A 17,829-nucleotide genomic window follows, 5' to 3' on the forward strand; every position below is an offset into this window, starting at 1 on the left:
AAAACGATTTAAGCGGATTTTTAGATTTTAATATTTAATAGAAAAGTAAAGAAAGAAAAAACAAAAACACGAATTGGCAAATGCAAATTTTACCAACTATAAACGTTAATAAAAACAATTATCTCATTAAAGCTTCGACATTTAGGCATAGAATTCACTAAAAAAAAACACAAATCAAAACAAAGTTAATAAATCGCAACTAAATGAAATACAAAAAGAAACACAAAAACAAAAACAAAATCGACTAGCGGAATTGTGCAAATGTTTTATTTATTAAAATGTACGACTAATGAATAATAGAATTGGTTTAGTTTAAGTCGCAATGAACAATGAGAACAGCGAGAGTATTTTCAACTTGTTATGTTAGACAGTTAAGCAAACGTATTTAAGATTACAAACTAAACACAATTTGTAAATGCTTCACGCACAGCAAACAGCCAAAAATACAAACTATGAATTGCCATAAAATAAAAATAAGCTCAAAAGATTTCAATTGTAAAATGCAAACAGAAAACAAACAGCAAAGAAAAATGAAACATGAAAAGCCACAGTAAACACACAGTAACACAGCACACTGAACACTGAAGCCTGTAGACAGTACACCACAGCAAAGCCAAACAACATGAAAACCAATAAAAATGCAAAGTTAATTAATAAAAAAACAAAAATAATAAACAAACACACATACAAGCTGGCGTGAGACTGACTTGTGAATACCCTATACACATGCTTGACATGGCAGCAAATTTATTGAACAAAATATTTATCCTCTTCGAAATATTATTTTTTAATATTTTTAATTTGAATTATATTTTGTTTTTGTTTTATTTTATTTCTTATAAATATTTAAGATGCTGTAATGTACTATAGGTGAGAAATTGCATACTAACAATAGATATTTTTCGAATTTTGGAGAAGCTTTTATATATATGTTCGATATATATCGTTTCGATATACAAATAACTTATACCTTATCATCTGAAATAGAAAAAAAACATGTTATCATATATCGTATAAAAGAGGGTGAAGAATACTCCGTCGACAACTTTTTAAATTACCCTCGTATTATATAGAGTTGCATGCGCCACTCTCTTTATCGCTCTTCCTCTTCTTTCTATCACTCTCTCTCTCTCTCTCTCGTTACATACTTCAACCCATAAGCAATATACCCATTTGTATGCATGCACCTGCCAATTGGGTATTCAAACACAAACTAAATCGACTCGAGCTAAGCGAAAAACTGGCTCAGCGCTTAGCGTTCAGCACATTGCGCATACGCCGCGTAACCCGCCTAGCTAATTGGCTTATTAATTAATTGATATTGGCAGAGTATTTATGCACCAGCTGGGCGGCTGTCAATTCGAATGAGCTAAACAATTGTGGCTAATATAATAAATAACAGTAAATTCACACACACACACACACACACACTCATACTCAGACTGAGATATGTCACAAAGCATTTGCCGTTTTATTGAAGGCACGATTTGGTTGTTTAGCCAACTTTGGCTATGATTCACGAATAACTAAAAATATGCAAATGCTAAGGTATTTCGCACCCACGCATCGCTGATTTGTCTATATAATATTGATATTTATATATATATATTTATATCTGTGCTGATGATGAGCAGCTGGATGGTTGTGTGGTTCCTGTTTAACACCTTCTAACCAGGGCCGAGCGCCATAAAAACCCTAAGCACTTCAATAAAAACTAACTGGTACGCGTTGTTATTGACTTACAATCGTCGATGATTACCAGGCATAGTAATAGCTAGCACAACAACAACAAGCACAGCAACAACAACAGCAACTACTATAACTAACAAAGGTTGCAGCATCACGACGATGACGCCGCCTGAGCCAAGCATCGCTTCGTCTCGTCTCGTCGAGTCGAAACTCGTTAGCCGAGTGAAAAGCATTTGCGGGCCCCCATCCACTGAGCCGCTCAGCTGGCGTAGGGGCTGCTGTGGTATAAATTCGCCAAGGGAGAACATTTGGGCATCATTCGATTTTCAGATTTTGCAACGAAGACGTCGCCAGCTTCGCTCTGCACCCAGTGTCCAGTTTCCAAGTCAATCGATCGTTAGTTCGTTCGCTCGCTCGATCGCTCGCCTCACATTTGGTGTTTCGTTTCCAGTCTTCGCTCGACTGTGCGCAGCCGCGACCAATCTCTCAGCCAGCATGGTGAGTGGACAGAGGCTGTGCTCGCGGCTTGATCAGGGTTTTCATTTGTCGTCTTGTTGTTCCTCTCGCAGCGCCTTCTATTGGCCCTGGTGGCGGCGCTAGCTGCGGCCGGCGTCTCAGCGGATGTCTCGCATCTGGACACGGATTTGCGAGAGGATGGATATCATTACAAGCAGCCGTCGCAGCCGTTTCCGCCGCCGCCCACGGGCAATGGCATTGAGGACTCGGGCTTGATTCCCGGACCGGCTCCCTCGGCACCGGAACCATCGTATGGCCCGCCGCAGACGCAGCCGCCGCGCCCACCACCGCAGCCTGTGCCAACAGCGCCCAGCCCTTCCTATGGGCCGCCGCAGACGCAGCCGCCACGCCCACCACCGCAGCCCGTGCCCACTGCTCCTGGTCCATCTTATGGACCACCGCAAACGCAGCCACCACGTCCTCCACCGCAGCCTGTGCCAACTGCACCAGGTCCCTCCTATGGCCCACCACAAACCCAACCACCACGCCCACCACCACGACCGGTGCCCACGGCTCCTGGTCCCTCGTATGGACCACCGCAAACACAACCACCGCGTCCGCAGCCACAGCCACAGCCTACGGCTCCTGGTCCATCTTATGGCCCTCCTCAGACTCAACCTCCACCACCACCTCCTGCTGGCCCGGAATACCTGCCGCCTGATCAGCCGCAGCCGCCTAAGCCACGCCCCACTCCTCAGCGTCCCCCAGCACCTCAGCCACGCCCAGATTATGGTCCGCCACCTCAGCCGCCGAGTCCCCAACCACCAAGCCCCCAGCCACCACGCCCGCAGCAACCTGGCGCTGAGTACTTGCCCCCATCTGGTCCGCCAGCACCACCCACCTATCAGCCACGACCACCGACATCTGCCCCACCAGCACCGCCCACCTATCAGCCACGTCCACCGGCACCACCCACCTATCAGCCACGTCCACCCGCACCACCTGCACCACCAGCACCCACACCCAGCTATGTGCCCCCTCCCGGACCAACTTATCAGCCACGCCCTCCAGCTCCACCAGCTCCTCCAGCACCTACTCCTGGCTATGGTCCTCCTCCTAGTCCTCCCGGCACCGCCCACTTATCAGCCACGCCCTCCAGCTCCACCAGCTCCTCCAGCACCTACTCCTGGCTATGGTCCTCCTCCTAGTCCTCCCGCACCGCCCACTTACCAGCCACGCCCACCGGCACCACCTGCACCACCCACAGACGCTGGCTCGCTGGGACCCGATGGCTACAATTACAACAAGCCTGCCAAGCCGTTTACCTTCTAAATGCTGCCAACCGCAAAAACACACACACACTCACACTCACTTATACACTCTTAGTATTCTTAGCGTAAAGCATTCTGGACCCAATTGCTACAGCCCCCTCCCCCACACACCCACCCGCCCGACTTTTTAGGGTACACATTGTAAAGAAACCTTTGTAAAGCGTCGCTTCCAAATAAAGTAAAATCTAAACACCAAAACCAATTACGAGAAACACATTTTGTCGGTGGTTCATCCAGTGGTTGGCCTCCGTCTTGATTTTTGTTGTTGTTTTTCTTTTTTGACAGCTGCTGACGCGTTCGAGTTGGATGGCGAGATGCTAGCTGAAAATATCAACAGTTCAAGTGCATTAACAGCCGCCGGCCGGCAGTTGTTGTAGTGGTGCAGCGGGTCGGGTCAACTCAATCAGCGGTGCAATAGTTGCCACAAAAATGGCAATGCATAGGCGGAAACCCAAACAGTTAAATGTTTATCAAAATTGCTTTGTAAATCCATAAATACACAGCTACACAAATAGCACTAGAGTGGTGCTCTGGCGCAGTGGTGCAGTGGTGCAAGCTGTTAGCGCCATACATGGGCACGCATTCAAGGCGACAAAATCAATAGACGCGAGTCGAGCGAATCACTTGTGTCACTCTCAATGATGCTGCTGACGGCGACGACGGCAATGACGACGACTCAATTCCCACCGGCTGTCAGCCAGTTCATCAGTCAATCAGTCCAGCAGTCCATCAGTCAATCAGTCTATCAGTCCATCAGTCATTCAGTCACTTAGTCAATCTGTTCATATGTCAGGCGCTTAGTCAATAAATTGTTGCCAAAAAAAAAAATAAAAAAAAAGAAGAAAAAAAACTACAACTGCAACTGCAACTGCAACTGGTTGTGCAATGCTCTAGCTGCCACAGGGCTTTGTCACACACTCCAACACTCGCACATACATAATTACATAAGCATTAGTGGCATTTGGCCTTCGATACGGCTGTAGCTGCAGCTGGACACAGAGCTGGGATGCTGGAGCTGACGAAGACACGCGCCCTTCGCCGCGACCCACTGGATTGCTTTTGATTACCGTCTTAACGAGTGTCTCTCTCGGGTGTGATTTATGTATTTTGCTGATACCCTGTGCAGAATGGTCAAGAATGGAGTTTGATGGACTTAAGTGGGGTGGGCTGAGTGAAGTGTTGAGCTGAGAATTGGCAGAAAGAAATCACCATATGGAATAAACTCATATATCTGATATTTCCAATATATACTTTTTAATGAGAACTTAATACAATCGATCAATGTTTATTTTCGAAAATTAAATATCGATTTTTTTAGTAGCCTTCAATTACGACTTGAACTACGGCACGTATACGTAATCTTTTATCATATGAACCAACCACATGCGTTGTTGTCACAGCGCTAGGTATCTGGCGGTCGTGTATGCTCGCTTCTGGTATTCCTACCTGTTAGTTTGACGTCTCTTTGTGGCTGCAGCTGCAGCTTGTGGCAGACAGCCAGCTCGTAGCTGGCGTTTTAGCTTGATTTATGATTACAACGATTGAGATTTTTGCGGCATGTCAAAAGATTCGGCACGCATTGTGCTGATTAGTTTGGAGATTCATTGTCTGTGCTCGGCGCAGAACAAGTTCATTAGTTCATCAAATGACCTTATCAAATTCCATGTAACGACACCAGGTATCCCAAGCCGGAGCACAGCTAGAGACAAAGCCCCACTATGACGCTGTCCATCCGGGTGTAATTTCCCAAACAAGTTATTCATAAGCCGGCGTAGTCAGCCAGCGCTTAACACGCAAATGTAAATAATTTGAACAGTAAATGAATAACTTTAATACAATGCAGTAAACAAAAATTGGCTTATTGGAAAAAAAAAACATTTCTTCGGGCTGCCGATGTATCATCTATGTGATCCATCGATCTTGGGCCAGCGGCAGAATCTTTTTTATCTTCCCGCATATTAATCTTGCTTCTTAGTTTTGAGTCATGTAGCTAATCAACTTCATTAGCTGACAAATTATAATTATGACTTAATCGATATGCCAGATAGCGTGGCAGAACCGTTTCGTCATGTCTAATTACGTATACGCAACGTAGGCCCGCTGCGAGCAACAAACGAAATCAGATTTTTCGCAGGGCAACGCCTCTTGTAAATCAATCAAAGGCGAAATTGCCCTTGGCACAGAATTCCGTGGATTTCCACAATTCGGGCTGGCCAAGCAAACACCACAAGTGGCAAAAAAAAAAAAAAAAACAACAACAGAAGCCAGCAGAATACAGCCAACAGCCAACAGTCGGCAGTCGGCAATCAGCAACGCACTTTACATTTTTTTAACACACAAACAAACATTGCGTACGATGATTTGTGTAGACGGGCCTGGCTTATAACTTATATGAAATAGTCCGTTCATATGAGCGGACAGCAGCAGGCAACAAACAAAAAATATGCTGCAAAGCCAACCACGCATGAAAATCGTTAGCTCAATCATGATTGAGCATATTTCGTCTGTTTCGGATTGAGCTGAGCCAAGTCCGGCTTAGCTCAAGCCTAAACGTATGCACCGGAATTTGAATAGAGTAAAGCTTTCGTTCAGCTGTTGGTGTTTCAGCTATGGTTGGTTTCTGAGCTGTTTCGAAACTGAACTTTTTTCGAACATAGTAAATGATTATGAATGAATGAAAAGCTACTCGAGTAAAATATAATAAAATAATATAAGCGGAAATGCTCAGATATAACAGCTTCTATTAACATTATTAATTAATAATAATGTGGCAGAGCCCTTAAAGTAGATATATTATTGATCTGTATTGTCATACAGAATTCTATTAGACATTCTATAAAAAGAGTATGGCCATACTGAGTTGAAATGCTATAGGCCTATGCATTATTTATTTTCATTTAAAATTTGTATTACTAAAGTCTATCTACAACAAAAACTACAAAACAAATAAATTCCTATACTACAGCCCTATTTTTGTTTACATAATATTATTTAAATATATTTTTGATTCTAGTATTTACACCCAAAAACAAATTATTTTTATGAATAATATTATTTATCATATAATTTACATTAATTTTCATACATATTTCTATTCATAATTCTTACTCTATTTTTATTTATATTTAGATTAGCAATTTATTAAAGACTAATTATAAATACATTTTACATTTATATTGACTCAACAAATTTGTTGTAAATTTTGTATACTTCGCCGTTACGGATATTACAGAAATCTGTTGACCTTGTCCCTTTGATGAGCAACTCTCACACGTTTATCTGAAGCACACACACACACAAAGTTTGAGAGCCTAAGATTGTGTCAGCTAGAAGATGCCTCAACTAATTTGACGATAAAGCTTTAACAGCTGAATATAAATAAAATTGAATTACAAATTAACAAGCAGCAGATTGCTTATCATGTTTCAGTTTTTGGGCTTTGTTAAGAAATCGGATTTAGCATTGTCTTTAGGAGTTGAGACAATGCTCGGTTATGGTGTGGTTTGGAACAACAGTCTGCGATATTGTTAACATTTTTAGAATTTTGTGGAAATATTATTGTGTAAAGTTTATTGTAAAAATATACATCAAAGTCTGAGAACTTACAAGCAAAACTAATTTAATGAAAATATTTTATTTTTAATTAAAGGTTCAAATCGATTCAAAGCATAGGATAAAGTTAATATTGTTGCTGCTTGATTATGATATGGGCATAAAGGCTGAGGTGTGCAAGGCCTAAGCTTTAGATCTCTAGATCTGACATATTTTTAATCGAAAATCGGAATGAAAATGAAATGAAAATGAGTCGAATTTGTTAAACAAAAATTCTATCCCCTTGAAATAAATTCTTTCTGGATAATTTTTGATAATTTGATCGACCGACTCGACTGTATAATATGAAAAAGTATTTTATTAATGATAAGTAATTCGTATCTAATCTCTAATCTCCAATCTTATAAAGTGGAGACAAGGCCTCGATAGCCATTAAATGGCTATTTTTGTACTCTATTCACAGTTCAGCTTATTTCGATTTATGAAAGCAGCCCACTTCCTTATCGAATTGTTATTAACCGATATATCAAGCAAATTATGCTCCGCTCTACCTCTGCTCCATTAACAGAAATAGAAACGCTCACGCGCCTCATTGTGCACAATTGCAGCGCATTACCTGCAAATTAATCAATTGTTTTTTATAGATGTTTAACCACAATTAACCTTCTGAGCGTTCAAGTGATTGCGAATAAATCAATATCATTTCTAAGTAGCTCTTCCCAACAACAACAATGAGAATTGGCAGCTGCAAACTACAAATTATTAACGAAGCGCGAACAAAATCGTTTAGCGGCAGAAAATAAATAACAATAAAAAATAATAAAAACACAAACAAAAACAAAAAACAAAACATTAGCCGAAAAATTGGCAATTATTTATGAGCATATTCCCGGCGCTTGTGAACAACGGCTTATTAGTTAAGCCATTGTTGAAGAGAATAACATTGATGGATAAAGATGTAGGGCGGGTGGCCCATAAGCGCTTGCAATTGATTTGATTTTGTTTTGTCTTCCATAAAAGATTTCCATAATATCAAGGTGCACTAAAACATTTTGTTGGGCTATTAAAATTCAATTAAAATATTTACAAAGCCCAAGCAGATCACAGATCTCTAATCATTGACAAATGTATAGATAGTAACACGCATATATGCATATATACATATATTCATATATGTATATATAAATATATTTATGTATATAGTACATATGGAGTGAACCATTCATAATGCCTCTGGGTGGCTATTGTCACGCAAATGCTGTTAAAATCTTTGTCGACGGGCCGGAAACCGGCTACTGCTCTGAATCGAGTCGTGAAACAATTAACGGCACGTCAAATGTGCGTTGTGCAGCGGTTCAACTGGAGCTGACCAACAACAGCACAAGCAACAGCAGCACCAACAACAACAACAACAGCAACAACAATAATAATAATGTGGCTACAATGTGGGTCGTGCGCCGTGAGGGCCTCCAGCCACTGACAGGCACTTGTCAAAGAAAAATCCATAAGACGTGTCAAACACAAATCAAATGCAAATGAGGCAGCGAGCAGCGAGCAAGCTCAAAAGAAACCAAAAAAACAACAACCAACCAAAATTAAATTATCCAATGTTTACAATCTCTTTACAAATTTTGACCTTGGCCTTACACACACACACACACACACACACACACACGCAGCAGCATCACTAGTAGCAACAGCATTCAAGTCATTTATAAGATGCACACACAAAGCCTTAGCCAAATAAAGCGCAGCTAAAGCGAAACAATGTCAGAGCAGTTACTTATCATTTAATTCACACACACTTACACACAGACACTCGTATACCTTTACAGCCGCCATTAGCTGGGCCATTGACACCGCTTAGAACTTTTACATCACGGCGCGATCTTGGCCAGACTTAGTGGCGGGATCAGTTCTTCGCATTGCCCGCGCACTACGTCACGTGTCTGCTTTGGGCCAGAGCTGAAAAACGGGTTCTCGCCGTTGGCTGAGATCAAGATAAAGGCATTTGCATTTGTGCAAATTAACTCAAATGGCTGATAAATAAGTATAAACATTTAAATCAACGAGTTTTTGTCTAAGTGCTGCGAGAACGAGTTCGATCGATAGCTATCAGCGGCAGCTCATGTTTAGCTATGAACTAGATTTGTCACCGCCAAAACAGCAAATATGAATGGAGATCAAACGAGTTTCAGTTCCAAGCATTCATCTAGCCCCCCAATCAATTGTCAATTACTCAATACGATGCAAAAGTTCAAAGTATCATCGCATAGAATCACGACGGCGGCGGCGGCGGCACGAGTCAATAGAAGATGAAACCGAGATAAAGGTGCCAAATTGTCTAAGCAAATTGTTGAGCGCTTTGGCCATCGCTGAATTGTCTGGCCGACGGGCAGCAGCCATTATAATTATCGAGTTTTATTATGTTTTTTATTTCTGAAGCTAAATATATATGTATATGTATAAAAGCTAATTACTAAGTTAAATAACGATTAGATTCGGCTTAGCGGTGCTGGCTCACTGTTCTATGCTGGATCGTTCGATCTACGTCTCATTTGCATAATGAATTCTGTGTTGCCAATTAAATTTGAGCATCTTCGACTCGGACTTTCACACAGCGCGCGTGTCGCCAGAGAGAATGGGAACGAGAATGAGAATGAGAACGAGAACGAGAAATAGAACGGGGCATCAATAGAAATTAAGACTGTGACATTTTGAAGGGGGAATGAAACAAGAAATACAAATTCAAAACTATTCCACTGGATCAACTGGCTGAAATAGTTGCCAAATGCACGATGATGATGAGCTGAATGCGGAGGCGGAAATAATGCGTAACATTTGTTTATTTGCTCGAGCAGCTATTTAAATAAACTTTATTGAAGCATTTATAAATCACTCGAGTGCTCAACACATTCTACATGTCTGCCTAACTATCCATTCGCTAGAATAAATGCCTACTCTATGAAATACCCTAATAACTTTAAAATCTTTACGACTTGCTCCGATTATGTATGAGAGTGATGCGAACTGAATTTACACTTGACGAAAATTAGGTTAGAGTTGGTCTGCTCTCGAAGTTTCTGTTTAAAATTGTAAGCTTCAATGAATAGTGGAAATATAATAAAATATAATAAATATAATAAATGAATAAATATATTTTTGTAAAGACGAAAATATATATCTGAGCATTAGCGGGAATTAAAAAAAAAAAAAAACGTGTACATTATAATTTAATTTATATTTTATTTTAAAATAAAAATAATTATAATAAAATTTTAGTAATTATTTTTTAATAGTATAAAATTCAAATATATATTTTGGTAATATATTTTCTAAATTAAATATCATGTGTAAAATAAATATTAATATTTAATAATTGATATTGAAAGAATTGGAAGAATATTTCGAAATTTGTTTATATATTTTGAATTAAAATATTCATAAACTTTATATACCAAAGGCCAAGGCGTCCTCTTCAGTACATTCACCTATTTAGGAGTATATTAACTCTCCTTATAATCTCATCTACATCCAATTTGAGTCAGTGTATAGAGCAGTTCGTTGTTGGCGCTACTGCTTAAGTTTATTCATATTTAATTGAATATTTATAATGCTAATGCGAGCTGCTGCGTTGGTGAATGTGCGGAAACATGTCAGTTATTTACGATTCATTGTTTTGGACACTTGACAAAATCATTTTAAAGTGGCTGACAGGAGCGGGCCAGCAGCAACAACAACAATAACATTAGTAGCGATAATGTATTTATATTTGACTAAGAGCAGCCTGTCACTGCAACAAAAATTGGCTAATTCGCAAGCCAAAGAATTTTAATTTGAGTTGCTTTTGGCCAAGGCTGGCAAAGACTGCAGCATGATTTCAAATCATGTGTAATTTTCGCAGCTTTGCTTAATTTATGAGCTTTTGTGTGTCGCAGTCAATTGTCAATTTATGCTAAAGATGCGATGCAAAGAAGACGCGCTAAACTGGCAACTTAATTTGGCATTGCGTATACGCCTTGTGCGCCGCCACATGTTTCGATTGAAATGTTAAAGAAAAACAAACGCAGCCCCATCAGTGTGGACAATAGAGATAAACCGCTCGATCTCCGTGCTCGACCAATGCAAATTTTTCTAAGACTTGTTGGTATTTACACGGCTCATTCAAATGCAAAATCAAAAGCGAAAACAACCGGCAGCCGTCGTAGAACGAGGCGTGTCTCTAGGCAAACGTCGTAGACGTGGGAATCGGTTATTGTTTGACTCGACTTCAGCATCAGCAGCAGCATCAACAACATCAGCATATCATGTTTGGTTTAATGCTCCTTCTATTGTTCTTATTGCCATATTGGCATTTTGGCATTTTGGCTAACAGGTCGAATACGTTATCTATACACGTGTATACAAAAATAGTTGAAGCTATTGTCCCGCCTCGCTCTATACATTATAATCAACTAAGTTGGGGAGTCGAGGCTTCGTGACTTCTTTTCATTTCGGGGGTTCAGTTTTCTTCCCCCTCGTTTTCGATTCAATTCGAGCAGTTTTTAGTGCGCTGAGCTAATGATGCGACACTTTTAACTCCATAAATTTGAGGCACAGGTATCGAACACCGGCATTTAAGGCGGCTCACGGCTTTTAATTCTGTTTTTCTTTGATTTTGTGATTGGTTCGTACCGGTTCTTTGCGTTGCTGCTACTATGCTAATTTGGCTGGCGAACTGGTGCTTTTGGTTCCGGTGCGCAGCCATAGATGGCTGACATCAAATGATAAACATATATTCACATTAGATGATTGTTGCCATAAAATAAATAAAAATGGGTTATATTTCTTTTAAAATGCCATTATATTCAATTCACAACAACTCAATAAATCTGCCACGCCCTGCCATAGATTTAAGCGGCTGATACCGATGCATCGGCGACTGCCTTCGATTAGTTTTCCATATAAAATGACAATCGACAACACAAATTTGAAAATATGGAAAAAAAAATACGAAAAAAAAAAATATTGACGCAACCAACGCATCGTTTAGATCCATAGCTAATGGTAGATTGATCGCCGCTTGGTTTCTTGACTTGAAATTTAATATGCCAACAAAGTCGTTATTAATTACTTTTCAATTTTCTAATAACCGTAAAAATATCGATAAATTGTTGTTGAAACCATGTGCAGCTGGTTGACTGGCTATTTGTTTAGAATTTGTCTGCTCATGCTCGGCGATGACAATGATTCAATTAATCAAGGCGCGCAGATGCCGCCGAGCAAGTGAAAGGCGGCATGATGTCACACCCAGTTAGAATCAGAAAACCAGTGGACTGAATTCTAGCTTAATTATATGGCTCCATTCAAAATGGCAGCAGTGCTCGGCCCTTTTCTGTAGGCCAACTCAGTGGCATTTCCTCTGCTCTAGCCTTGATGCCAAAAGCAGCACCATCACATGCCAGGTGAATGTATTTCCCCCACACAAATGTTTTTGATTCGTTTTTTTTTTCGCTTCTTCAATTTTATATCTGTTAAACGGAAATGATATTTGTTTGCTTGAAAGCCGTTAAATTGTTATTAGTTCGCAACAGAGGTCAAGTGAATTGACAAACAATTGGACGGGCCAGATACTCCACACATCAGGTGTTGTTATAACAGATCAACCTAATGCCAGCTGTAAGCCAGTTGTGAGTGAATGTGACAACATCGGCGGCACGCCCCTAATTATGCAGATTTACGAGGCAGTAAATCATAATATAAAAATATACTCAAAGTGTCTGCATAATTAGAGGGCTACTTCGTAAGAGAGTTGGCCAAAAATATTATTCTTCAAAACTGCTATGCAAATTGGAGCGAATATCAAGAACAATACAAAAGACTTAGGCAACGAACTTCAATTGAGCCACGAGCCGTGCCAAGCACAGCGCAGCACTTAAGAGAGACGAAGCGAGAATGTCAGAGAAAGAGAAGCAGCAACTGAAAGAGTGAGACAGAGAGAGAGTATGTCAATGTGTGTGTGTGTGTGATCGAGTTGAACTCTTAAATGATCAAACTATCTTATTTTGTTTTGGACTTATTTTTTTATGTTTATTTGCTGTCGATGCGTCACGGCTCGTGACGACACCAAAGTGATTGGGATTGTGACTGTGACTGTGACTGTGATTGTGATTGTCTATCAATGCTCGGCAGATGCTCTTCTAGCTGCGGTTTCTACCCAACCATATGATATTGGTTATATAATTTAAATTTTGATTTGAATTTGTTTGATGTTGTTAAAAGTTACTGTTGTTGTTTGACTGGCCATTGTTGCTGTTGCTGTTGCTGTTACTTTATTTATAACAACACATATGTGTCTGTGTCTGTGTGAGTTTCTTATATGTATATAAATATATTTTTTTTTTTTGGCGGTCGTCGCTTTGCGCTGCTTCTCTTAGACCCACATAGCGAACCGGACGGGCCAGATATAGTATAAATTTCATAGAAACAGCCCAGCTCATCATCATTTGTGCTTTGAACTTCTTAAGTGTAAATTGCTCGTGCGCTTCTGGACGAGAAATTTTTTGCGTAACCCAACGAATCAGAAACCTATTCAAGCTTAACAAAATGGTATGTGATCCTCACAGGAATTGCGACGAGTGCTCAGAGTGTTTGAAGGACAAGAAATTGTGAAAAAAAAATGATATAAATAAATACAGAACAAATTATATTTACACACGTATGTGTGTGTGTGTCCCAGTGTGTGTGTATGAAAAAGAATTGTATTGAAGTGCTTCCAGTTCAAGTGTACGACTTCATTGCCAGCTGACAGGCATGAGTGGGCACTCGTCTGCATTCCATTCGCGCCCAGGCTGATGCTAAATATAAACGAACTAATAGCGAGAACCAATCAGATTCCAAGTGTACTTCAATATTTGCTCTTGTTTCCGGCAGAAATTCTTCGTATTCGTTGCTCTGGCGCTGCTTGGCTGTGCGACTGCTGCGCAGCTGCCCGATTCGGCCACACAGGGACCCAACCCGCAGGACATTGCGACACCCGAGCCGGAATACATTGACATCGATGAGCCGCTACCAGCCGCCCCAGCGCCCCGTCCAGTTGCCCAACGGCCCCTGGCTGTGTCCCCAGTGCCCCGTCCAGTGATTGGACTGCCTCGTCCCGTTGCCCGTCCCGTTGCCGCGGCCGTGCGCCCCGTTGCCGTGGCTCAGCCGATCGCCTATGCCCAGCAGCCGATCCAGCAGCGCGCCCAGTATCTGGCCCCACTCCTCCAGCCGCAGCAGGTGGCAGGACACGCGTACAGCAGCCAGGCCGGCTATCAGTATCGTCGTCCAGTCTATGTAAGGCGCGTCTATCGCCAGCGTCGCTACTAGAGAGGGGCGATGCCTAGCACTTAACTTTTGTCTATTTAATATATCTAATTTCTATATGATTTCTAATTTGTATTTGGATGTTTTTTTATTTACGTACAATATTTCTTCTCTCTCTTTCCATCTCTTTCACTGCCCTCCCATCCAACTGCTTCCGTTCCTGAAACCCACTCCTACTCCTACCACCACCTCTACTACTTCTTCTACTACTACTACTACTACTACCATCTACTATCGACACAAATGGAACTGCTATCGCAACCGTTAGCATTAATCCAAGCACACATTAAATAAAAAAAAAAAAAAAAAAAAAACAAGAACGAAAACAAAACATAAAAACGAAAACAAAAACAATTTCTTCAGCAACTATCGCATCTAACCAATTCCTAATCAAAGGCGTTTCTTCGTATGAAATGCTCACGATACAAACACTAAACATCAAAAGTACAAAGAGACAAATGAAGTTCGGAAAACGAAATCGAGATTGAATCGAAATCGAAGTATTTAGTTATTGTTGAATTGCAAACTCCAAGATAAATAAATAAAAAAAATTATATATATATATAAAAATTGAAAATAAATTATTTTGTAAATTAGAAAAAAGAAACAACAACAAACAGAAACACTCTTGAGTATGGTAATGTTTAATATTTGTGGGGCCAAGGTCTGTGAATGATACGCCATATCGAAGCATGACTTTAATTATAGCATTCACAGCTCAACAAAACCCCACATAGAGATGCAGAGCTACAAACGCTTTATGTGTCGAACAATGCACAAAGATTGGTTCTTATTTTTGTTATTAGACAAACGGTTGCCCGCTGCGAATGCCGTCCGACATCCGATGTCCGATGTCCGACATCCGACTGGTAGTTAGTCATCATTAATCACGAAATCAATTGAAGATCTGTGTGTACTTATTCTCTATGAGAGCCGTGTACCATTTGCATACGGAAGCTGTCTGGAGTTTTGAGCATGCGCAATAGCTTAAAGAGAGATGGTCCGACTCGTTTTACTGTACTTTCGACAGACATAATATTTTAAATATTTAACTTAATTGCTATTTGGAGCTAGTGATTTTATTTTTATTTTATTTTATTTTATTTCTTTTTTTTACGACCCCGGCAAATACGCAAATTCACTAAAATACTTTCAAAATAAATTAAATTAACCGGTTTACGATCTCAGGTTTTTCTAATTTTTTGCTTCTACAGATGCCGCTACTGCTGCTGCTGCTGCTAAATCGTCTCCAAAAGTGCAAAGAAATGAGTTTGGGAGCCTTTCTAGCAGCAGGGGTCCACTTAACTTACTGTTCGGGTGGTCATTTAACTGTAGACAAAGTGCTCTTGATTGACGAATTGATTGCCTATTTTATTGTGGTCCCATCACTCATTGCTTCACATCGATTTATGACAGAGCCGAGGTGCTAATGGCTCCATAATGGGCGACAAGAGCGGTGTAAGACTTCCGAATGGAACACTCTTTCAATTTATTACGTATTTCCGTGTCTAATGATTGATTACGATTGATTACACTGTATTGCTATCTCAATATGACAAATGCCTTGCCCTATAATGATCTGCATATCTTACCATGGATCGAAGCAACGTTTTCACTCATTACAGTTGCACGAATAGCATTAATATTTCCTAAAAACTGTTATGCTAACACTCCCAAGCAATTTTAATGACACATATTTTTGGGATCGAAAACATTTCAGCCTAAAAGCTGGCAATAATATATGTTGAACAAAATTTATTTTTATTTTTTATTTATTAATAATGTTTATTGAAGCCATTCGGAATCAACGCCCAAAAGTCCACGCACATCACATTTGCAACCAGAAGGGGAGCCTGCCCCGAAGTGACTCTAGGAGCTCCAATACCACGGGAAAACAAGGTGAAGTACCTGGGAGTCACTCTGGATAAGAGACTGACCTATGGCCCGCACATAACTGAGAAAGTCAAAAAGTGCAAGTTCAAGCTAAAAAAATCTTGTTTTTTTTTTTTAAAATTATTTTTGTTATTATTATTATTTTTTTTTTATCTTAAGAATTGTTTTAATTATTATATTATCTATACTGAATATATTTACTTGAAGTTTTCTTTCTAACACTTTCTTTTTATAGTCTCAGTAGTATCACTGACCATATTTGACTGTGAAGCGTGGGCATAGCTGGCCGAACTGGCAAATAAAATACCCCCATCGTGTTGGTGATACTATTGTAATTATTTTCTGTACTTTGTTTAGGCTTTTTAATTTTATGTTGAATCCCGTTTTTGTCAATATCTTTAAGAAATAATTAAATAAATTCCTATTCGCAGTTCATTCGTTCCGTCGTTCCCATTCGACTCACTTCTATAACAAACTCGATTATAATTTTGTCACTTTTCAGACTAGGTTTATATTGAACGACCTGACGCTTTGAAGTCATATTGAGCTGGATTACTAACGATGTCAATATCGCATTTGTGGTTAATCTGGTTACAACTGTTGTGTCTGTGGACGTGGGGAGCAAGTGCATATTGCTGTCGACCACAAATCATTAGGTTTCGTCCAAAATGTGATGTTTCCTGTGCCTTCTTGTATCCAGCATTCAACGCTGAGGAGGGTTGTGTTGCAGTGGTGTGTGGAGGTGTAAAAAAGGCTTGGCCCTGCTGTGGAGCAGGCAGATGCAATATATACTGCTGCAATTGCGACACTGGCTGTTATGGTGGAAATCCCATAGGAGATTTTTATAAAAAATATCTGTTTTTCCTGGACGTATTACCTCCACTTAATTAATTAACTGAAATAAAAACGTCATAGTAATGGGGAGACTGTTTATCAAAAGGGGGAAAATCTGGATTTGAATTGGTTATATGCCTACTATACAACAGCTTGTGATAATCTCCATATCATATTTCTTCCGTACCGAAATCTCTTGGCTTATGTAGTTCTATAATGTATGTAACAGGCAGACGTAATCGTCGCAGACCCCATAAAGTAAACATATTCTTGATCAAGGCGACGAGCTGAGTCGATATAGCCCTGTCAGTCTGTCCGTCCGTATGAGCAAACCGATCTCAGAAGGTATAAGAGTTAGACAGCAGAAATTTGGCATGCATACTCGTGTATACCATTTGCAGTACAAGTTTATCTTATTTTAACTCATCATTTTAAAAACGCGTTTCAAGTACTAGAGACTTGTGCTTTAGAATACCACACACCTTTTAGCCATATGATCATGCTCTGCAAGTTTCATAAAGATAGTCCTACTACAAGAGATATTATCAACTAATAAATTCTCATAATATTGCCCACACTGCAGCGCAGCCCAAGCAGTCGCTGCTTACTGCGCAGTCAGCAGAACGCGTGATTATACGTGCGTGTGGATGCGTGTGTATGCATGTCTGCATAAAAGAAGTGCAGAATGAGTAGAGTATCAGCTTAGAGGGTTCAGGGTTCAACTGGAGCA

General features: G+C 40.2%; 2 protein-coding genes across 2 annotated transcripts; both read left to right on the plus strand.

Annotated features, from left to right (window-relative positions):
* Positions 1-44: 44 nt before the first annotated feature.
* LOC26527430 (vegetative cell wall protein gp1) lies at positions 45-3,678 on the plus strand. Its single transcript, XM_044009579.1, has 3 exons — positions 45-2,187; positions 2,259-3,247; positions 3,279-3,678. The coding sequence occupies exons 1-3, from the start codon at positions 1,849-1,851 to the stop codon at positions 3,475-3,477; spliced, it is 1,527 nt and encodes a 508-aa protein (XP_043865514.1). The 5' UTR covers positions 45-1,848; the 3' UTR covers positions 3,478-3,678.
* Positions 3,679-13,442: 9,764 nt separating this feature from the next.
* On the plus strand, positions 13,443-14,447 carry LOC6581324 (induced stolen tip protein TUB8). Its single transcript, XM_002007023.4, has 2 exons — positions 13,443-13,616; positions 13,941-14,447. Exons 1-2 carry the CDS (start codon positions 13,614-13,616, stop codon positions 14,373-14,375), a joined length of 438 nt encoding a protein of 145 aa, XP_002007059.1. The 5' UTR covers positions 13,443-13,613; the 3' UTR covers positions 14,376-14,447.
* Positions 14,448-17,829: the final 3,382 nt, after the last annotated feature.

This window comes from Drosophila mojavensis, unplaced genomic scaffold (genome assembly GCF_018153725.1).
Source record: "Drosophila mojavensis isolate 15081-1352.22 unplaced genomic scaffold, ASM1815372v1 contig_74, whole genome shotgun sequence".
Lineage (NCBI taxonomy): Eukaryota > Metazoa > Arthropoda > Insecta > Diptera > Drosophilidae > Drosophila > Drosophila mojavensis.

Bases quoted from the DNA above. Each gene is read 5' to 3' on its own strand.
- LOC26527430 (XM_044009579.1), top strand. From the start codon at position 1,849: ATGACGCCGCCTGAGCCAAGCATCGCTTCGTCTCGTCTCGTCGAGTCG. The intron at 2,188-2,258 runs GTGAGTGGACAG...TTCCTCTCGCAG, and splicing joins CCAATCTCTCAGCCAGCATG to CGCCTTCTATTGGCCCTGGT. The intron at 3,248-3,278 runs CTATGGTCCTCC...CCTCCCGGCACC, and splicing joins CCTCCAGCACCTACTCCTGG to GCCCACTTATCAGCCACGCC.